At 40.5% G+C, this 19,487-nt stretch overlaps 3 protein-coding genes across 3 annotated transcripts; 2 read left to right on the forward strand and 1 right to left on the reverse strand.

The window, feature by feature from the left end:
- The first annotated feature begins 3,526 nt into the window (after positions 1-3,526).
- Positions 3,527-6,864, forward strand: LOC104434329 (protein S-acyltransferase 18). Its single transcript, XM_010047276.3, has 9 exons — positions 3,527-3,805; positions 4,186-4,299; positions 4,410-4,736; positions 4,839-4,907; positions 5,028-5,099; positions 5,212-5,340; positions 5,440-5,520; positions 5,637-5,798; positions 5,888-6,864. Exons 1-9 carry the CDS (start codon positions 3,746-3,748, stop codon positions 6,398-6,400), a joined length of 1,527 nt encoding a protein of 508 aa, XP_010045578.2. The 5' UTR covers positions 3,527-3,745; the 3' UTR covers positions 6,401-6,864.
- A 921-nt stretch (positions 6,865-7,785) lies between these two features.
- On the forward strand, positions 7,786-10,029 carry LOC104434348. Its single transcript, XM_010047291.3, has 7 exons — positions 7,786-7,836; positions 7,986-8,238; positions 8,377-8,430; positions 8,529-8,589; positions 8,694-8,828; positions 9,244-9,411; positions 9,525-10,029. Exons 2-7 carry the CDS (start codon positions 8,162-8,164, stop codon positions 9,660-9,662), a joined length of 633 nt encoding a protein of 210 aa, XP_010045593.2. The 5' UTR covers positions 7,786-7,836; positions 7,986-8,161; the 3' UTR covers positions 9,663-10,029.
- LOC104434338 (protein translocase subunit SECA1, chloroplastic) lies at positions 9,979-19,052 on the reverse strand (the record flags this gene model as incomplete). Its single annotated transcript, XM_039298681.1, has 20 exons — positions 9,979-10,392; positions 10,479-10,718; positions 11,004-11,121; positions 11,643-11,710; positions 11,811-12,062; positions 12,145-12,246; positions 12,334-12,402; positions 12,489-12,584; positions 13,158-13,304; positions 13,410-13,476; positions 13,925-14,100; positions 14,892-15,059; positions 15,314-15,427; positions 15,504-15,617; positions 16,219-16,437; positions 16,720-16,899; positions 17,021-17,124; positions 17,807-18,013; positions 18,348-18,414; positions 18,735-19,052. Coding segments are annotated over 20 exons (2,976 nt in total), but the record flags the coding sequence as incomplete, so codon positions are not given.
- Between the last annotated feature and the right edge of the window lie 435 nt (positions 19,053-19,487).

Genomic DNA, 19,487 nt, shown 5'->3' on the forward strand with positions numbered 1-19,487 from the left:
TCAAGTTCTTTTTCAACTCTAGAACATGCCTAACTCCACTTGATGTCCTCACAATAGCATAATACATTCTGATTCTAACATCACCAATACTCATGACATTGCACTTAGTGTTTTTCCCCAACTGTACTATTTATCATGTATTGATAAGTGCTAAACTAGTTCTTATTTGGTGTAACATGAAGCGAATTACCGTAATCCATACTCCATCCGTAAAATGGTGAATCATCAATGACAGAGTTTTACTTTATTTCTTTCTTCTTTTCACTCATTGGGCCCACACTTGCTTTCTTTTCTTCTACAAGTAGCCACGTGACAAAAGAAAAAGAACGTGTAGCTCTTGTTTTTAGTCATATGCGAGCATTGTGCTTTGGGCTTGAACATGCAGCGATTTGTGCTATGAGTTTTACATCCAATTGAATTGTTTATTTGGTGTGGGAAACACTTGAACATGTGAGGTATTGTAACTTTGATTCTCCAATTATAATGAATTATTAGTTATTGGCTCTCCTCATGGATATCGTTACTGAACATTTAAATCGAAACACGTAAATTTTTTGTGCCACTATTATTCATTATTTATTTCTTTGGTAATTTCGCATTGATTTAGATGCAAGATCCTTGTTAGTTTCTGCGATAATATTAAAACAATTGGTATCCGAGTTTGTTGCCCCACAACGCACATCCCTTGAAAAACATTTTGGTAATTAGATTCATTCTTTGAGATATTCATTAAACACGGGAATAGATTAGGAGACCATCAATTAACCATCAGCCCTAATACTATTTATAAGAATCACGCAACAAAAGATTAATACCTCTGGCAATCTCTTTTCAAGTGAAGGTATTGGGTTTCTAGCGTGTACCTAATATTGAGAGATATGTAGTTCTATTTAAGAAATCATTGACACTGTATAAGACAGCTATCCTTTAGATAACAACGATTACACATTCATCGGGAAGGGCTAGTTGGACAAGCAAAGATTCTAATTCGTGAATACTAGGAAAAGAAAGCAACCCCTCCTTCACCATGAATATTGCTGATCGGCACACTTCAACATCGACTCATAAAGTCGTCTAAGTTCAATGAACCTTCCACCATTTGCATAATGTAGCCAGAAACACTAGCTTGGTTCACTTCCCAAGAAGACTTGGCTCCTCTGCAACTAGCAGAATCTCGAGAAATTCCATGCGAAAAACTTGGGAGAAAACCGCGGCGAGGAGGCCGAATCGGAGATGTCGGCGTGTTCTAGTTTGGTTCCACCTCGAGTTCCTGCACTTCCCTTCCGCGGGCACACCTTGCCGCGAAACAGAAGTACTCGATAGATTCAGTGCCAAAATCCGCCCTACAACCGGTGAGTTTGATTATGCAGTCCGGTCATGCTATCATTTCTTTCCCCGCAAGACCATAGTGTAGTGCTGCATTTCTCATTTTAATGGATGAGGTGTGTCTGCAGAATACTGCCTGTTTCAATTCAATCCTCGCTGAAGGGTTTGGAGGAACTCTTGGTGCAGCCAAACATTTATCTAACATGGAGAGCGTTTCTAGATGGACGATCTTACTCTATTTTCACAAATCATTCGAGAGCAAAAAACGTTACTTTGCAAAGCTGGGTAATAATCAATCAAGGGATAATCAAGAATCGAGATCATATCATCAAAACAGCAAAATGTATCATTGGTTGGTAATTATCTAATCAAGTGACACTAACGTGAAGGATGTGTAGCTTCACACGCCTTTAGTTGCAGCTTCCAGGGAGAAGGGTCCACTGTGATTTTCGGTTTTGTAGCATATGTGGTCGATGTCGCGGACAGGTAAACTCCAATACAGGATAGTAGTTTGTAAAAGATTTCAAAGTTTAGCCGGTTTCTGATTAGTAAATTAGTAACTTACATTTGAGTTTATATTCACATTTGAATATTATCGCTTGGCTTTTAACATTTATAAGTATCCATATTAAGTCACTGTGATTATTTGGCAAGTCACGAGTTTACATTCAAACTTTTGTCATGGTCTAGTTGATCAGTATATAATTACTCAATTACAACTTTTTTGTTTACTAACTTGCATTTGAATTTTGTTATTGACCTTTAAAACTCATCATATTTGACAAAATTTTCAACCCTACATTTGAATTTTAGCATCCACTATAGTCGATCAGCAAGTCATCAGCTTACATTTGATACTTAGCAGTGGATTTCAAAATTTACAGGTATTAATGATATCAAACTACTATAATACTTTTAGAAAATTACCGAGGATATTTCTGATTTATTAATATCTAGTTGATTAGCAACTCACCAACTTTCATAATCAAAGTTATCCTTGGGTATCACAATTCACCATCATTATTCACATAAAAAAAATATTACAATATTTCAGAAAGTTACCAATTTACTTGTGAATTTACCAATGCTCAGGTGATTAGCAAATTGGTGTTAGATTCAAATGTAAGGCAGTAAATGTATATAGGTAAACTTCACACTGAATTTCGCAATGAATTCCATCTCTTAGATAGATCTCATTGTGTGACTAGGACACAGCTTTTCACAAGCCACTATCGTCATAACAAAATAAAGTATTGTTAATGAGTGTCGTGGAACAATTGCTAAGTATATTTTATTTGAAACCATTCAATTTTCAATTCACTGATTATTTATCACATGAGTGACATAAAAACTTCCTTTATTGTTAACGAGTGTCCTAGTACAATTTTTAATAAAGTTCATAACAAAGAACTTCTTCAATTTTTAAGAAACAGTGAAAAGGTTCATCTAAATTTAAAAAATTTGAAATAGCAATTTAGCAATAATGTTGGAAATGAACTTGAAAAACCATAGAATTACTAGACACACTATAGAGTTTCTTTTTTAATCGCTTGAAAAACCTCTTAATTGTTTTCAAACTTTGAAAGAAAAATCATTTAAGTTTTAAAACTTTATGAAATAATCATATTTGGATTTACATGTCAACATTTGTATATTTAAAAAAAAAAAAAAAACTTAGGCACTTCGTGTTGAACAAAAAATCAGGCGCGAGTCGTAAGATTCTTAAAAAATTGAAATTGAAAATACTAAAAATACGCGGGAGGTAGAAGAACCTCTTTCTGCTCAGAGATAGACTTGATCATGGGCCTAGCCGGTAATCCTGGCCTGGTCCACATGGGCCCAAAGGCGCTTTCCGATGGGCCAGGACAATCGCTTCCACTCGTAAGGTCCAAGCTAACCTCGTTTGGGCATGATGGGCCGACCCGGGCGGCAGTTTAGATCGCCCGGCCCGGCCCGGCCTGGGACCAGAATACGAGGAAGGTTTCGATTCTAATTATAATTTTTGAGTTCGCATGATGAGATAAGACATCTCCGGTCAACTTCACGTGAAGACAAAAATCCGGACATCGAGATCAAGGCAAGGGGAAGGGCGGGGCCCACGCCGGTTCACGAGATCACGGCCGTCCGATGCAGATCATCTTCAAATTTTGAACGCGCCCTGACGACAATCGCATTCGACCGTTGGCCTTCTTCCTCTTTTCATATCGAGCTCCGAGTCCGCAAGCAGACCGACCTCGAGAGCTGCGGGGGGGAAGAAGAAGAAGAAGAAGAAGAAGAGAACGACGGCTCGGCGTCCATGGAATCCCTCTCTCGCTACTAGTCAGTCGCCGGCGGGTTCCCGAGGCTCGAAGATCGCAGCGGCCGCTCGCCACCGCGCATCCACCGCAGGCAGGCGGGCAGGTCGGTCGTCGCGGCGCAGATGACGACGGCGACGACGAGGCGACGCCACGGCTGGCAACGCCCTCTCCATCCGCTCCAGGTAAACGCGCGCATCTCTCGAGCTTCGCTTCATTTCGGACTAATGGTCGGACCGCGTTGCTCGGACGGGAGATTTTTAGTTTGCTCGCAGTAGCTAGCGCGGTAGTTTCGGCAGCAATCGGTAGGCGGTTGGAGCTGGAAGTCGCGCTGGCCGCGAAGGTTTTGTTGAGATTCGGTGAGGTCCGTCGAGTTGCTCGAATCGACCGAGGTCGCGAGCTTAGGTTAGCGCGTACCGTCTAGTCGATTCCTGCATCGGCGACGTTGCGAGAGCTCAATATCGGCGACGGGTGGATGTGTTGTAGGGCGCGATGCAGACGATCGATCGATCGCGTTTGACGTTTAGAATGAATCGATCTCTTGACGTGAATTTTGCGATTGCAGATAGTTGGGATGGCCGTGTTCAGTTTCCTAGCGGTGGCTTTCTACGTCTTCCTGGGACTGTTGCTCGGGACCAGAGCTGCCGAAATCACTGTGACGACGATATTCTCCTTTGTGGTAACCTCCCTTAGGGTTTACTATGTGCCATGACGACATTGATTGCTTTTCTTTCGTCAGTTTTCTGCGAATTGATGGGATTTTCCGCATATTTTCCCCCCAATCTTCAGGCGTTCTCGGCGATGTTCCTGTTTGTCTGGTGTACTGCGATCGATCCGACGGATAAGACCGGTTATAGGAAGAGGAAGAGAGGCAAATCTAAGGGCTTGCTTAAGCTAAATTATGGTTTCGTCTTGGCCCAGATCGTTACTAGGTTTTTCAGGAGGCTGGAGAGGAAGATCCTGCGGAAAATCATAAGGAGGAAGTACCTGGACCCGATGAACACTAGCACGCACTTAGAGCCCCTGCTCCCATTTCCCCTGGTGATGAAGGATGATGCCATTGCACCTGATCTTAAAGCAGATGACATTACTTTCTGCAGCCTTTGTAACTTTGAGGTTGGTTACTAACCCGTATGCCTGTGTAGCCTTTCAACTGCGTAGTTTGGTTTTGTCGTAATCTTCAAATTGACATGGAGAACTCTCCAAATCAACTTGCAGGTAAAGAAGCACAGCAAGCACTGCAGGACTTGCAACAGGTGTGTGGAAGGGTTTGATCATCATTGCAGGGTGAGAATTGCTGTTACATGTCTAATTTGTTAAGGGAATGATGACCTGCATTTGCTTCTCGTGTTTAATGGTGGAAGCCACCAAAACTGATATATGAATGATTTGGGCTTTTCATTCCAGTGGTTGAACAACTGCATTGGGAAAAAAAACTACACGATATTCATTCTCCTCATGGCTTCTGTCTTATTGATGGTCAGTTTCTTTTTGACATGGAGCAGTTTCCCATCAATGCTAGCATTAACCAATCTGGCGTACTACAATCTCTAGTTTCTTTACTTACTACTGCTGGTTGATAATGTTACAGTTAATTATAGAAGGAGGAACTGCTGTTGCGATATTCGTCAGATGCTTTGTGGATAAGGAAGGAATAGAACATGAGTCGCGGAGGAGGCTCTACACAAAGTTCCCAAGGGGAGTTCTTGCCACAATTTCTGTGAGTATCTTTTGGTTTCCGTCTAATTAATCACTTGATGGTCTTCGTATGGATGCACATCGTATTGTTGGTAGCACATTAACTAACGGAATGTCACAGGTTTTGTTGGTTTTACTCACAGCTTATAGCTCAGCAGCGCTAGGACAACTTTTCTTCTTTCACATGGTGCTCATTCGGAAGGTAACTCTGTCCAATGGCTGTCTTTATATTGCTCTTTCTGTTGGGTGATTCCCAACCACTGTTCCTTGGAAGCTCTCTCCCTTTCTGATATGAAAGCATGTCATTGCTCGCTCCAGGGAATGAGAACTTATGATTACATACTGGCTATGAGAGAGAACCAAACTGTAGGATTTGATGTGTTCGATGATTCGGATTCTGGTGACAGTTCTGACTACGATTCACCAGAAAAGTCAACTTTCATGTCTCGATTCGTCTGCAGCGGAGACAGGGGAGATCAGGTAAAGTCCGGAAATTCTTCTTTAAAATTACCGCGCAAGTTAAAAAACAAAATTTACTTTGTAGTAACGACGAGTGCTTGAATGGCCAGAATCCAACGAGATTGTCGATAAGGATTGATGAAGATCCCAGATCTTCTCCTTTAACCAAGAAACAAGGCTTAAATGTAAGTATTAACCCATGGAAGCTGATAAAGTTGAGCACAGACAAAGCTCTTTTAGCAGCAGAAAAGGCCAGAGAGAGGCTCTTGAGACAGAAGGCGACGGTGGAAGGCGAATTACATCCGTTGCCACTCGAGAAAAAACGTGGGCCACTAATCAACACAGACAAGAACATGGCAACTGTGCTCACAGGCTTAACGCCCACCGTCGCCAGAGGCGTGCTTCCAGGATCACCTGGGAGGTTTTCAAGTCCGAGAAGACGATTCTCTGGCTCTCCCACCATGTTCTCAGGCATCGCGGCATCGCCGAAGCAAAAGTACAAAGGCAATTTTGACCTGAAGTCGACAGAGGTCTCGAAAGAGCTCGAAACCTATATATCGAGGCAGGTTTTAAGTCCTGTCATACAAAAAGACGGGAGCGAAGCATCTCCGGCACACATTTAGTGCTAGAAACTCGAATTCTCGGCCTCAGAGACAAAGAAAAGGATTCTTTGATTGATCTCTCTTTGCCTTTCTAGTGTGTATTTAAGAACAAAGAGTTTACCTCCTACCTTTTCTGTACCATCCTTTTTCTTTCAACATCCTGTATTTAACGGCTTTCAATTGCAATTCGAAAATGCCGATTCATGCTCCGTCAGCTCAAACTCGTCGGTGATTGGATCGAATGCTGATGATCAGAGCAATAAGCATCACAAAGGTGAAGAGCAGGATCTTTTGGGAACCAGCAATTTGACTGTGCACAGTCATCTCTTGAGATGAGACTTCGAATCTGTTCCGTCACATTTCTGCCCTTACTAATTACTGTGCATAAAGTTTCGTGAATTTTGTAGGCAAAAGGTGAAATTTCTTGTCCATATTTGTATTATTATTATATGAATATAAAAGATCTCAATCCTTTTTTTCATTTCTACAATATATCACTGGCTATTTGTTGTCTAAATATTGTATACATGGACAGATTCTTCAATTGATAATTCCATTTTATCTCAGATGAGTCCTTTTATAAATTCATTATTTGATGATCCAAATATTTTGCAATATGGTGATTCTATTTTTTATGTAATAGTTTTCTTTGATTTTTGCGAACACACAATGCGCGTACATATATGCGCGTTCTATACTAAATGAGGAGGTTGTCTCATACTTTTAAGGGATGAAATGCTTTTTTATCAAAAAAAATGATCTCAATTATTTCTATAATGATTATTGTCCATGACAAACACGTGAATTAATTAACCCAGGTTCCATTATCAAAAGTCCTCGTCTTGCTTATCGGGGCTCTCGAGCCCAGTAGAGATTTAGGTGAATTCTTGAAGATGATCTTTTCTTTTTGAAACAGTAGATCATTTTCGCACTCCGATTATGCGTTTTTTGTTTATTAGAAAATTATTTTTGTGCGCGTTGAATTATAAAAGTTTTAGATAGCCCCTCTCATTAAACAAATTTACATAGGACCGACAGGCATGGGATTTTATAATAAATGGTGCTAAAAATTATTGTACTTTTGATATAGCCCAATTCCTTATAAAAAAAAAAAAGCTACAATTCTAGGTCCAATCTAATTTTGTGCCGAACTTTTAATTCTCTTAAAAAAAATTATCAACTTTCACTTTAATTCCAAATTTGTCTCCATTAATCCTTTGTCCAAAATTGGCTATCGATTTTTGAAATTATCAACATCAAAAGGTCCAATATGAATTTGAGGGTGTTGATGAAGATTCAGGTTCTAATAATGTATTTCTAATTACTTTCGATATTAGTAATTTTGAAAAAAAAAAAATCAGGTGCGTTTTTCCGACTCGCAGGTGAATTAGGGTTAGAGGGTTCTTACAGTGGATTAGGGCCGGAAAAAACATATGGTTTCATCGTGAAAAGCAAAGGTGCGAATTTCTGCTTTCTGCTTCTTCTTCTTCTTCTTTTCTTTTCTTTTTTTCAAAAGCCCCCGGTAATTTTTTTTTTTTTTTTTTTTTGGGTCCGACCCCGGCAAATTGCACGGTAGAATAAAACGCAAACACCTTCCGTTCGACAGGTTCCAAGGGGGTAGTGTTCCAATCGCGCTCGCTGCCCCCACGCCCTCGGCTCGGCTCGGCTCGGCTCGGCTCGGCTCAAGATTTGGAGCGTGCTCTCGGAACCCTCCACCATCACTCTAACCAGAGAATCTCGTCGAGAGGCTTTCCGTCTTCCTCGGACCCGGCGCTCGCGGCCATGCGAAACCGGAACAAAGCTCCGAAGCCGGCTCCTCCCGAACCCGCCAAGCCCGGTTCCGGTCCTCAGGAGCAGGAGTGAGTGGCACTGAGCACACCCAGTTTCTGATATATCTTCTGTTCTTGTTCTGTTGTGTTCTCCTTATTTGCGGATTTCCATATTTTCTTCCGCTCGACGAGTCACGTTTCCCGCTGTGTTGTTTATGAATTTTGCAGTCGGAGTACCTTTGAAGGAGAAAGTCTTGGTCTTTTGCTCGAATCGATTCAAGGGTAACGGATGAATTTCTCTCTGTCTGTGATTCCTGGCGCGTTGCGTAGTTGCGTAGTTGTTCTTTTATTTATTTATTTTGATTTTCTCTGTTGCGCAGCAAGATTAAGGCAGCTAGAAGTTTGGATGGAGAGGCCTTGCCAGAGAAGATATGGCTCAAGGTTCTTGAAAATTTCCCCTTGCGTTCAGACTAGGTAGCAGCTTTTACTCTGTGATCATGGCCTTGTATCATACTGATGGGAAAGGTTTTATGGATTTTCTTTAGCAACAATTTGCGATTGGGGTCAACGAAGTTACTCGCGTGCTCGAACGAATGCCTCCATCTAATGATGCGGATGACTGTCCTCTGGAGGAGTCACTTATGTCCAGCAACGATAATGCATCCTATCCCCGGCTTCAGGTTTGTTCGACGACCAACTTTCCCGTTGCTTGCATCAATAGAAACCTTGGCCCTTTACTACTTACTATTACTATTGCTGTTCTGTTGAGTGATACTCAAGTTTTACTAGTGGCGTGCCGGAACTGTGCTGGCTCACAACCATGTCTTCTACACCATCAATGAATTGACTCATCCCATCTGGGGTCGATAATTTTGTGGGAAACGACTGTTTCAGTGATTTTTGAATACTGGGAAAATTATACTTCAGAGGCTTGCATTAGGCCTGACCTCTCGAGATGATACCATCTACTGTTCAGGAGCAAATCAGGCATTGTACTGCTGCTGCTCTGCTTAAGTTGGTCTTGAAGGATGTCATCTATTTATTTATCTTTCACCGTCATCACGACTGAGGGAGTTAATGAACATTCATATGCAGGCTATTCTATTGGCATCCGATTGCAACCCCCGATGGCTGACCAGACATCTCCCAAGTCTAGCCTTGTCAAGGAAGGTGCCGCTGATCCTTGTCAAAGATAAGAAGCGGGGATCTTTAAGGCTTGGAGAACTTGTCAACTTAAAAACTGCAATTGCAATCGGAATAAAGGTAGCAAACACAATGACCTTTAGGATGGTTTACCGCACTCAATTTTGGACAATTTTCAGGCATCATTAGCTCTCTATCATGTCTCCATGAATGACAATTGATTACCTTAACAGGCTAAAGGGAATGCTGTCAACCATATTATCCAGAAAATTCTATGCAACAGCGACTTAAACTTTGAAAGGAAGAGCACGGGCCAGAGTCTGCTAAATGGAGAAACGAATGGGAATGAACAGCCTGGTCGAGCAGGATGAGAAAGAAACAATTTTGCCTTTTCACAAGCTGGAAAAAAACGAAATCTTGGAATCATTACTGGCCATATGCGAAGCTGGCTTCACAAGGCGTGTTGTTCATTCCTGATCCTGATTTGATGGAACACACATCCTGTCCACGACAAGTAGATACTCTCAAGCAGATGTTTTGCAAGCCTTCTTGACTTTGCTTGAGAGCCAACAATCGGAATCCATCAGTTTGGGGAGCATATGGATGCGTTACAAAAAGATTTTGAGAGATGAAATATGTGAATTTTGTCCCTGTTCTTAACTTGCACTGATGTGGAACTCATTACAATTAAGTTAAAGGACGAAAGGTTTATAATAAGAAACTTGATTTTGTGCTGCACTGTCCAGCTTCTGTTTGTTAGACAGATGCCAGGAGTCAGTAGCATTGAATTTTTTTATGGTCAAGCTTTACAATCATTCCCTTCATCTGCAAAAATTATTCCTTTACAAATAAATACAGCAGGCTCTTGTATTTTACAAGGAGAACAAAGAGAGAAGCTCGTATAATGTTCTCATCCAAGTGAATTGCGGCCAAAATTGTCACGGCACACATCTATGCACTTGCCTGAGGACTGGCAGCCGATGAAGATGACTCCACACCAACCGGATCAGGCTTGCCGCTGCTTCTACCATTTGTAGTAGGTTTCCCTGTTGTTCCATTCTGGCTCCGATCCTCATCCTTTTTTACCAGCACCGGCTGGAACTGCAACAACGAAAAAGAGGAAAAAGCAAGCGTGATGAATTGTTGACATTGTGGTTTGTGTGAAGTTTCCTGAGTAGAATGTAAACCTGATATATGGAATATATGACATTTCTTCTTATCTGTGCCATCATGTCCAAAAACAAATTGTATCCTTCGAGCTTATACTCAATGAGAGGGTCCCTCTGCGCATATCCTCGCAAGCCCACTGCCTGCTGAACAAACTTGAGTGCTTGCAAGTGTTCCTTCCATAAACGGTCGATGTTGCTCAGTATTAAGAACTTCTCGGCTTCTGTCATCAGCCCTGGTGCTTGTTTCTCCACGATCTCCTGTTTGTTGTTTGAAAGGAAAATTCAAAAAAGATAGAATTTTACTGCAACGGCCATTCAGTTGAAACATAATTCTATATCCTGATGACAGTGAACATGCAGCTATTATGAAACTTTTATCCTTACATCAGCAGAACATTTGTAATGTCACCACTTCGCTACCAACGTGGGCTCTACGATATAACATACAAAGATGAAGCATAATGTATAGTCATGGGCTAACTTCAAAAACTTAAAAGGAAGCAGACTGTCTAACTCTCTGAGCTAATGAGATGATATACTGACCCTTTTCTGCATATATGCTTCCTGACCACGAAGACGTAAGTAACCCTGCAATTCCTCATAACTTGATCCCTTGCTCCTCAGCAGATCTGGAGTCAAGTCATTCAGCAGATAGCAATACCTGGAAATGAGCTTATCAGTTTAAATTTGAGAAAAAAGAATAAATGATGAATATCTTTCGCGCCAGATAACATGTAAAGTATTACCCGAACCAAAACGTTAGTATTCAATTCTAGACACCCACAGGAAATATAACAGAAGTTGTGTAAGGAAGAAAAGGATTAAAGCGCTGCTCCACTTTGTCTCATGTTGTGCATTGAAGGAAATTAAAGATTGTTCAAACTTCACCTTATTCTGTTTTATGAAATGAAAATGCTTATGGACTGCTCTGATCTTATTTTGACTTAAATGTAAGTGTCAATGGTATGCTGTTATTGTTGGCGTTCTTCTATATCTCTAATGCAAGTTAACAATTTCCCAACAATGTCTCATTAAATAACACTACAAAAAGGGCAAAGAGCGTATCAACTTCAAAAGAAAGCCTGTAACTGTCAGTTTTCCCATATTCAAACCTTTTTGAGGATAAAGATGTTCATTTTTTTTTTTTTTTAAATTATAAGATAAAGAACATAAACAACTCACTGTTGAAGCTTTGCTATTAGTTTCTCGAGATCCCAACTTTCCACTGGAGCATCAGGACCAACGTTTGCCTATAAGTGAAAAGCAGTCTTAAAAAACAATATATAATAAGACAAAAAACATGAAACGAATGATGGTATCCCCAGGGTACAAAGGGTTCAAACAGTTCACCTCTAAGATGTCATCCATTGTCAACTCAGCATATTCAATAATTAGAGATTGAAGATCATCAGATTCAAGCGCTCTTCTTCTTTCTGCATATACACGGTCTCTTTGGCTATTTAGCACTTCATCAAACTCAAACAATTGCTTCCTGATATCGAAAAAGTAGTTCTCCACTTTCCGTTGAGCTTCATCGAGTGCTTTCGTTAGCATTTTTGACTCTATTGGTAAGTCTTCAACTCTAAAAGCTCTCATCAAACCCTACACAATAAGAAAAATGCTTCAACGAGGATACTTTGTCGCAGGAGATATATCAGGACTCATTTACACTACTTTTTTAAACCTGAATTCTATCTCCTCCAAAAATCCGGAAGATGTTGTCTTCTAGACTGAGGAAGAATCGAGAACTTCCAGGATCCCCTTGTCGTCCACTTCGACCCCGCAGCTGTCAGCAAAATCCTACTTATTTTATTGTGGCAGAAGAAACTACAGGAGCTCTAACATAAAAAATATATATTTTCACGAATATGACCTGATTATCAATTCGTCGTGATTCATGCCGTTCTGTTCCTACCACATGAAGGCCTCCAGCTTGCACTACCTACAAACCAATCAAGTGGAAAGAGACTAATCAGGCAGAGAAAAAGTACAGCACACGAAACCTTTTCTCCAGAGGAGCTAACAGACCTTCTGTCTTTCTTCCTCAGTGTAGACCTTGAATTCTTTTGCAATTTCCCGAAAAGCACTTCTTAGCTTTGCTATGACTTCATCCTGTGCAGGACCCTATAAAGTACAATAATAGGTCGATCTTGTTAAAGATTCTCTGACTGTTAAAGTGCTAACTGAAAGGAAAGTAAGAATCTCACTGACTAAAAAAGAAAAGGAAACGAAGAAAGAAGAAAAATGATATGGCTAAATGAAAGGTCTCCAGATTCACATCTAGCACAGGACACTAATCCAACTGCTAATCATCTTGAGTCCCAGAGAAATGGCAAAAAGTCACGACAGCTTGTATCTCGAAGCAAACAAATATCTTGGATACAAACAACCAAAACAAGATTAAGCAATTTAAGAAAAGGAGGTTAGAAAATGTCAGTAGGTATCATCATATGTTAAATTTCCATGACTGTTATGATGCATCTAACCTAAGATGACAATTCCCTAAAGGTTGACAGTCCTTGGGATGGATTTTTGCAAGGAAGGAGAGAGCATCTGAAGTGAAAGGAAATCATCCATAACATGGTTTTAGAAGCTTTAGCAGCATAATAGGATTCACCACCTAACTATTACAAGCACTCCAGTTATATTCAATCAACTGATAGACAATTGATTAACTTCAGAGTTCATGAACTTCACCTTTTCACAAGCATAAGATAGACGCTCTTCTGCCTCAAGCTCTGTTAATGATCTCTGACCCCATGTATTCATTGCTAATTGCACAACTTCCTCAGCCAGTTGGGTATTTCTACTGGATAGCTCACAAGGGAAAATGTCTTCGTTGACCTGGAAAATTATTTTACCAAGAAATATCTTACAACGACACATCACAATAAAATTTCAAGAGTTCATCATCTAAATTAAAGATTAACATCACAGAAAAAGACCAACCTTCCATGTCTTTTTTGGAGGTGGCTTCTTCACTGATACAAAAACTCCTTCAACTGGTTTAACGACTCTGTACAATTTGCCATTGATCATTCAGAGGGACACCTGTCTGAGAATGTAGTACAGGATTGACTGATAGTAGAATGCATCTATATTGGACAGCATCCCTCATGCTGTGCAAGTAAAGAAAACAAGTGCTGGAAACCTTAAAACCACTAGGCAATGCTCTTCCACACCAAAATTGTGCATGTCACAAGCAAATTAATATTCAGAGAGCTACAGCTAAAACTGCCTCTCCTTGATTTCCAAATTGTTATAGAAATGCAATACCTCACATTAAACTCCTAGGACATATGTAAGTGCAACCCAAGATAAAACGCCCATGCATAAGAACTGCATGATTTCTAGCGGAAGGATCTAGCGCAAGCTCATTTGAAACATGTGCAGAAGAGTAAAAATAATACCACATAGAAGTGGATCTAATAGTGTAAACTATTTTATCAATGCTCAGGAAGTACCTAGGCATAAGCATTTCACGTAGCTTCAATCTTGCCATAAACTCAGCATTACCACCAAGGATTATATCTGTTCCACGACCAGCCATATTGGTGGCAATAGTAACTGCTCCAAGGCGACCACTTTGTGCAACAATTTCAGCTTCTCTTTCCACATTCTCTGGCTTTGCATTAAGGACCTTTCACAGACAAAATAGATACTAATATCAACAGAACTTGCACATCAAACTTAAAGGTCAAGTTTCAACATTTAAAACAAGAACGATAATTTAAAGTTAAAAAAATAGGATAAGAATTGAACAAAAATTTTGAAACCACAGGATAGGTTAATTCTGACAGAACAGCATGTAGTATGATGATAATACAGCAAACCGCAGGAGGGTGTGCCTTGTGTGCTTAATAGTTAAAATCACAACTTTGTATTTTTCAAACTGCCACATGGATATAAAACACATTTCACACTAGAGATAAAGTAAAATAGTTCATTTCCAGAGTAAGAGAATTTAAGGTTGCGGAAAAACAGGTATATGCGCCAATAACTGCCAGAGTAAAAGAAGTTACGAGCTCAAAAGCAGCTTTGCCAGCAATTGAGTTCAAGCCAGTTTACTCTGACTTTCTAAGATGTAACATTGAATTTCAATGCATAATTCTGGGCTAGAAGTGTTCTGAAATAAACATCGTACAGCTAAAATCACAGCCACGTGGTGAGTGCAGAGCTCTAAAAACCAAAAAATGAACCTGAATAGGCTTCAGTATATCCTCTGTTCTACTTGCTGGAGATGTTAATTATTGTGGTTCAATCTCTATGATGCTTTTTTCAAACTCAGACAGGGGCTGAGGTTTCTAGAGCACCAAAGATGGAAGTTTAGTTCAACTTCCCCCCCAAATAACATGTGAGTCCTAAATAGACCATTCATACTCAGTAGGAAAAATAGAGTCCGTTTATTCCTTAAAGCACGGAACATCCCACCTCATGAGGAATCCCAACTTCTTTTAACTGCTCTGATAACGAATCACTTTGCTCGACACTGGTTGTCCCAACAAGCACAGGACGACCTGTCTTATACATTCTGGAAATTTCTACAACAACTGCTTGCCATTTTCCTGTGGTTGCCCTGAAAACAACATCAGATTCATCCTGAAGATGAAGCAAAAGGAAGGGGTAAGGTAAGGAATTTCATATGTACACTAATAATGGAAATCCACACAGATGGCTTTCATCCAAATGATCTACAGAAACCTAAGACTGATCTTATTCCCTCTTAACATACATGAGAACGCACACTTGAATTCTATATCGACCCTCTTATTCTAAAGAAGTTAAGCAATATATTGTCATTATGAACAAATGTCACCCTAAAAAAGGAGCACAAATGCATCACCATAACTAACCTTCCTAATCATTGGCTTGTTTGTCGGTACTATTGTAACTTTTAGCTTGTATATGCTCTCAAATTCTGCAGTTTCAGTTGCTGCAGTCCCAGTCATTCCACAAAGCTTTGGAAACTGGAGCAATAGAGAAGAAACACATGAATTTGACGAAAAAGGGTTAAGAGAGCCTCCTATACTGATCAAAGACTACCTGAAGAAAGAAGTTTTGGTAACTAATTGAAGCCAATGTAACAGTTTCATTTTGAATTGGCATCCCTTCTTTTGCTTCAACTGCTTGATGAAGTCCATCACTCCATCGTCTCCCCTAATAATTAAGAAAAAAAAAGGCACCTACAGTCAATTAGAGATCAGGAAAGTAATGAGTTATCTGCATCCCAACAGTTTCCTTAATTATTCTTTTACATAAATCGTAAAGGTCAATCTTTTTATCTCTTTAATCCCCATGATACTTCAAAGAAATGACCATGATAATAAGGTCACTCCAAATCATTACCTCAAGTGAAATAAGAAGGATTAATTCTTTCAGAAACCAAAATTGAGGAACTTTCAAAATTAAACCAGCAAAATGACATTCCATCCTGTCATCATCCGAGCCACATACATGTCAAGAAACTTGAATGTTAATTGCTTCTGTATAAGAAGAGGTTAAATGATGCCAAGAGATTCAAAAAAGGAAAAAAAAAGAAAAGAAAAGAAAGCGCCTATTTAATAACTCATGGACCATAATGTCCAAATATCTTAAGGAATGTCCAATGTGAACACATTTAGATCCTAGATCACATGACTTTCATTCCTCAATGATGTGACACTGAGAATGACAGTCTCTCTGAGAAATTCCTTAGCCAACATTGAGAAGAAAATAACTCATTTGCTTAGCTAAAGAGGAACCTTGATCAAAATATTACCTGCATGACCCGACCAGTAAACTCATCCACTATGAGCACCTCCTTGCCACGGATAATATAGTTCACATCTCTAAGAAACAGCTCTTTAGCTTTTATTGCATTTAGAATGTAGAGCGCCCACTGTTCCCGTGGGTCATACAAATCTTTCACTTCTAGAATTTCTTCAGCGTCCTCATAACCCTGCTCTGTCAGAAGGACAGTCTTTTGCTTCTCATCGACCTGTATTACTAAGCTTCATAAGAGAAGAGCTTGAAAGGCTATCATCCTCTCAATAAAGGAAAAAAGAGGGGTAAAGATTGGTTGTCCTTTGTTTAAACTCGTTTCCATTTATTATTTTAACTAATAATTACAAAGCCACGGCTGACAGGCTTCCTACAAGTTCACTTTTTATTAGGCATCAAGGGCTGGCAAGTCCAGAAATCAAACTTATATGGACATAAAAGGCTTAGCCAGATCAATTTACGCCATTACAAATACTGTTGAGAAGTCTCAGCATCTTACAGTGTAGTGTATATCACGTTCAAAAGCTGCTGCAACCTTTGCAGCTTTATAATAACGATCACTAGGTTTTTCAGCAGGTCCTGATACGATGAGAGGAGTTCTTGCTTCATCAATCAGGATGGAATCTACCTCGTCAATTACGCAGTAATTGAAACCCCTAAGCACAAGCTCCTCAATACTCTGTTTTCACCACAAAGCACAATCAGCTTCAGCATAAGTGATCCGCACATCAAAATATCTCAAAAGAAATGAGAGAATGTAGTATCATTGGAAAACAATAAATATAGAAAAAATTACTTTCCGTGGCAAGGTTGTCTCTCAGATAATCAAACCCAAGCTCGCTGTTGGTGACATATGTTATGTCACATAAATAACTTTCCCTTCTTTGCTCGCTTGTCAAATTCTCTGCCAGCATCAATATCCGGATGATAAATTTATGAGCAATCTAAGCTGACAATAAAATTTCTTAAAGCAAACAGTGAGGCTGGATATTTGACCAAACACATTTTGAGAAGTGACGGAGAAAGTCACATCAGACTACCAACATGAATGAAGAGCATAATCAATATAAGAGGAAATTCACATCAAAATCTAACTCGCCATCATTGGATAATACAGGGATTCCCCAAAGTTTCAAACCTATACTGTTGCTCCATGTCGAAATTGCCTGAGCCAAAAACATTTGTAATTTGGACAATGTGATCATACATAGAACCCTATCATAATTATTCCGCACTGGATCCATATGAAGCATCACGCCCGCAAAAAGTCAAATATTCAATCGACCATAACAACTCTAAAACTTGCAGATACATTTAAACCTCTAACTAAAAAGAGAAAGAGTCACAAACAACCAACAGCGTCCTAAAACCACTACCATTTTGCCAAGGGCTAGCTAACCTGAATCAGTGAATGAAACAGAAAGTTGGGCATCTGGAAATGAAAAGTAGCATAGCATGAAGGGGTAAAAAATCCATATGCACCTTCAAAGGCTTTAGAAGGAAAGAATTCCTCATGCCAGTCAATGCCCTTATCATAAAAGACAACAAATAATGGAGTCTAGCTCACATGGAAGAATGAGACATACGCTGGATTAGGCCAACCTTCAATCCAAGAAAGCGGGGAACTTGTCCAACCCACTCACAATCACGTCGGGCTAAATAATCATTCACCGTGACAACATGGACTCCTTTTCCACTAAGAGCGTTCAGATAAGCTGGCAATATTGCTACAAGTGTCTTGCCTTCTCCAGTTCTCATTTCAGCTATCTCGCCCTTATGAAGAACCATGCCACCTACAAAACAAAAGTTATTTAGAATTCCACAATAAGTGCATCGCTGTCAATGCAAATAGTAAAAGCAGGTGTGAATCAACTAATTCTGCAAATAAAGTCCTGAAAATCAAATTATCCAATAATGTATACGAGATCAAGTGCTCAATAACACCCAGTTGTATGATAGTATTGAGCATATATATACTTGATTGAAGGAAAAAAAATCATGTTACAAGAGACTTAAACAAGTATCTTCAGCGCAATTTAGTCGATGAGCACTTCCTTTCTCAATCATGTTAGAACGCCATATTTACGTGTTAATACAAGAATCCAATGAACGCGCATACACAGTTACCTATTAGTTGAACATCAAAGGGACGAAGTCCTAGGACTCTTTTCGAGGCCTCTGACAACAGCAAATGCTTCCTGCAATCACACAGATTTATTGACCATGAACCATCATTCAACTAAAGAAATCGAGGAATAGAGAACAATAACAAGTGTCAATTTTAAGTTAATGCAAGACTCCAACCAAAATATCTACAGTTCAACTTTGCTAAACTTAATCCTACCCTCATAATTTCTCAGCTATTTCCTGGAACTTAAAACTGCATTCTGGTTTCACTAACAATGAGACGATAATTCCAACACGTCAAAAAGAGCAACCGAGACGCTAGAATCAATTCCAAACTAAGAGGTGAGCAAATGAACTTCAGAACGAGGATCGATTCGGGACGTTAACACTGACAGGTAAAAGAGAATCCAGAGATTCGCCTCGCTGAGCCCGCTGTTTCAGAACCGAAGTCCTGTCTCTCAAATCCGAGTCCGACAGCGCCGAAATCTCCGCCTCGAGCCCGTTGATCACGCTCACGGTCCCCGCGTACTGCTGCCGGGTGGACTCGCCGGTGTCGCCGCCTTTGAAAATCCCGCCGAGCAAGCCTCCCAAGGAAGCCATCGCGCGCACCTGCCCCCTGCCATTGGAGCCGGAGCTCGGCGCCCTGGCTTCGAACTTGAGTCGCCGGAGCGCCGGGCTCCCGAGGAACGGCGAGGCCGCGGGGCCTCAGGTCGCGGCGGCGGCGGCGGAGGGGGAGGAGGAGGGACAGGGACTTGGAGGGAGAGAGGGGCGAGGCGGCGGGGCGGCGGCCGGCGAGCGGCGGCTCGCGCAGGGGAGCCGCCATGAGAAGGGGAAGAGGCGGTTGCGGGCGGAGGAGTTAGTTACGTGGAAGCGGGACGGTGGCTTTCTTCAGGCTCCGCTTCCGTCCATGGAAGGTGGAGATGGAGATGAGAGACGTTGAGAAATTGGGGATAAGGTAATCTCTCGCACGTGCTTCTCGAATTATTATTATTATTTTTGCTTTCCTTTTTATTTTTCTTTTTTTGTGGGAACGGAAAGGAAAACATTTTCTTTGATTAGGATTTGGGGTAATATTTTAATCTAGTATCTCATCTAATTACTAGGTGAGCAGCCGACATTGTCTTATGCCCATTCACTAAA

The sequence above is a fragment of the Eucalyptus grandis genome, chromosome 1, assembly GCF_016545825.1.
Source record: "Eucalyptus grandis isolate ANBG69807.140 chromosome 1, ASM1654582v1, whole genome shotgun sequence".
NCBI lineage: Eukaryota > Viridiplantae > Streptophyta > Magnoliopsida > Myrtales > Myrtaceae > Eucalyptus > Eucalyptus grandis.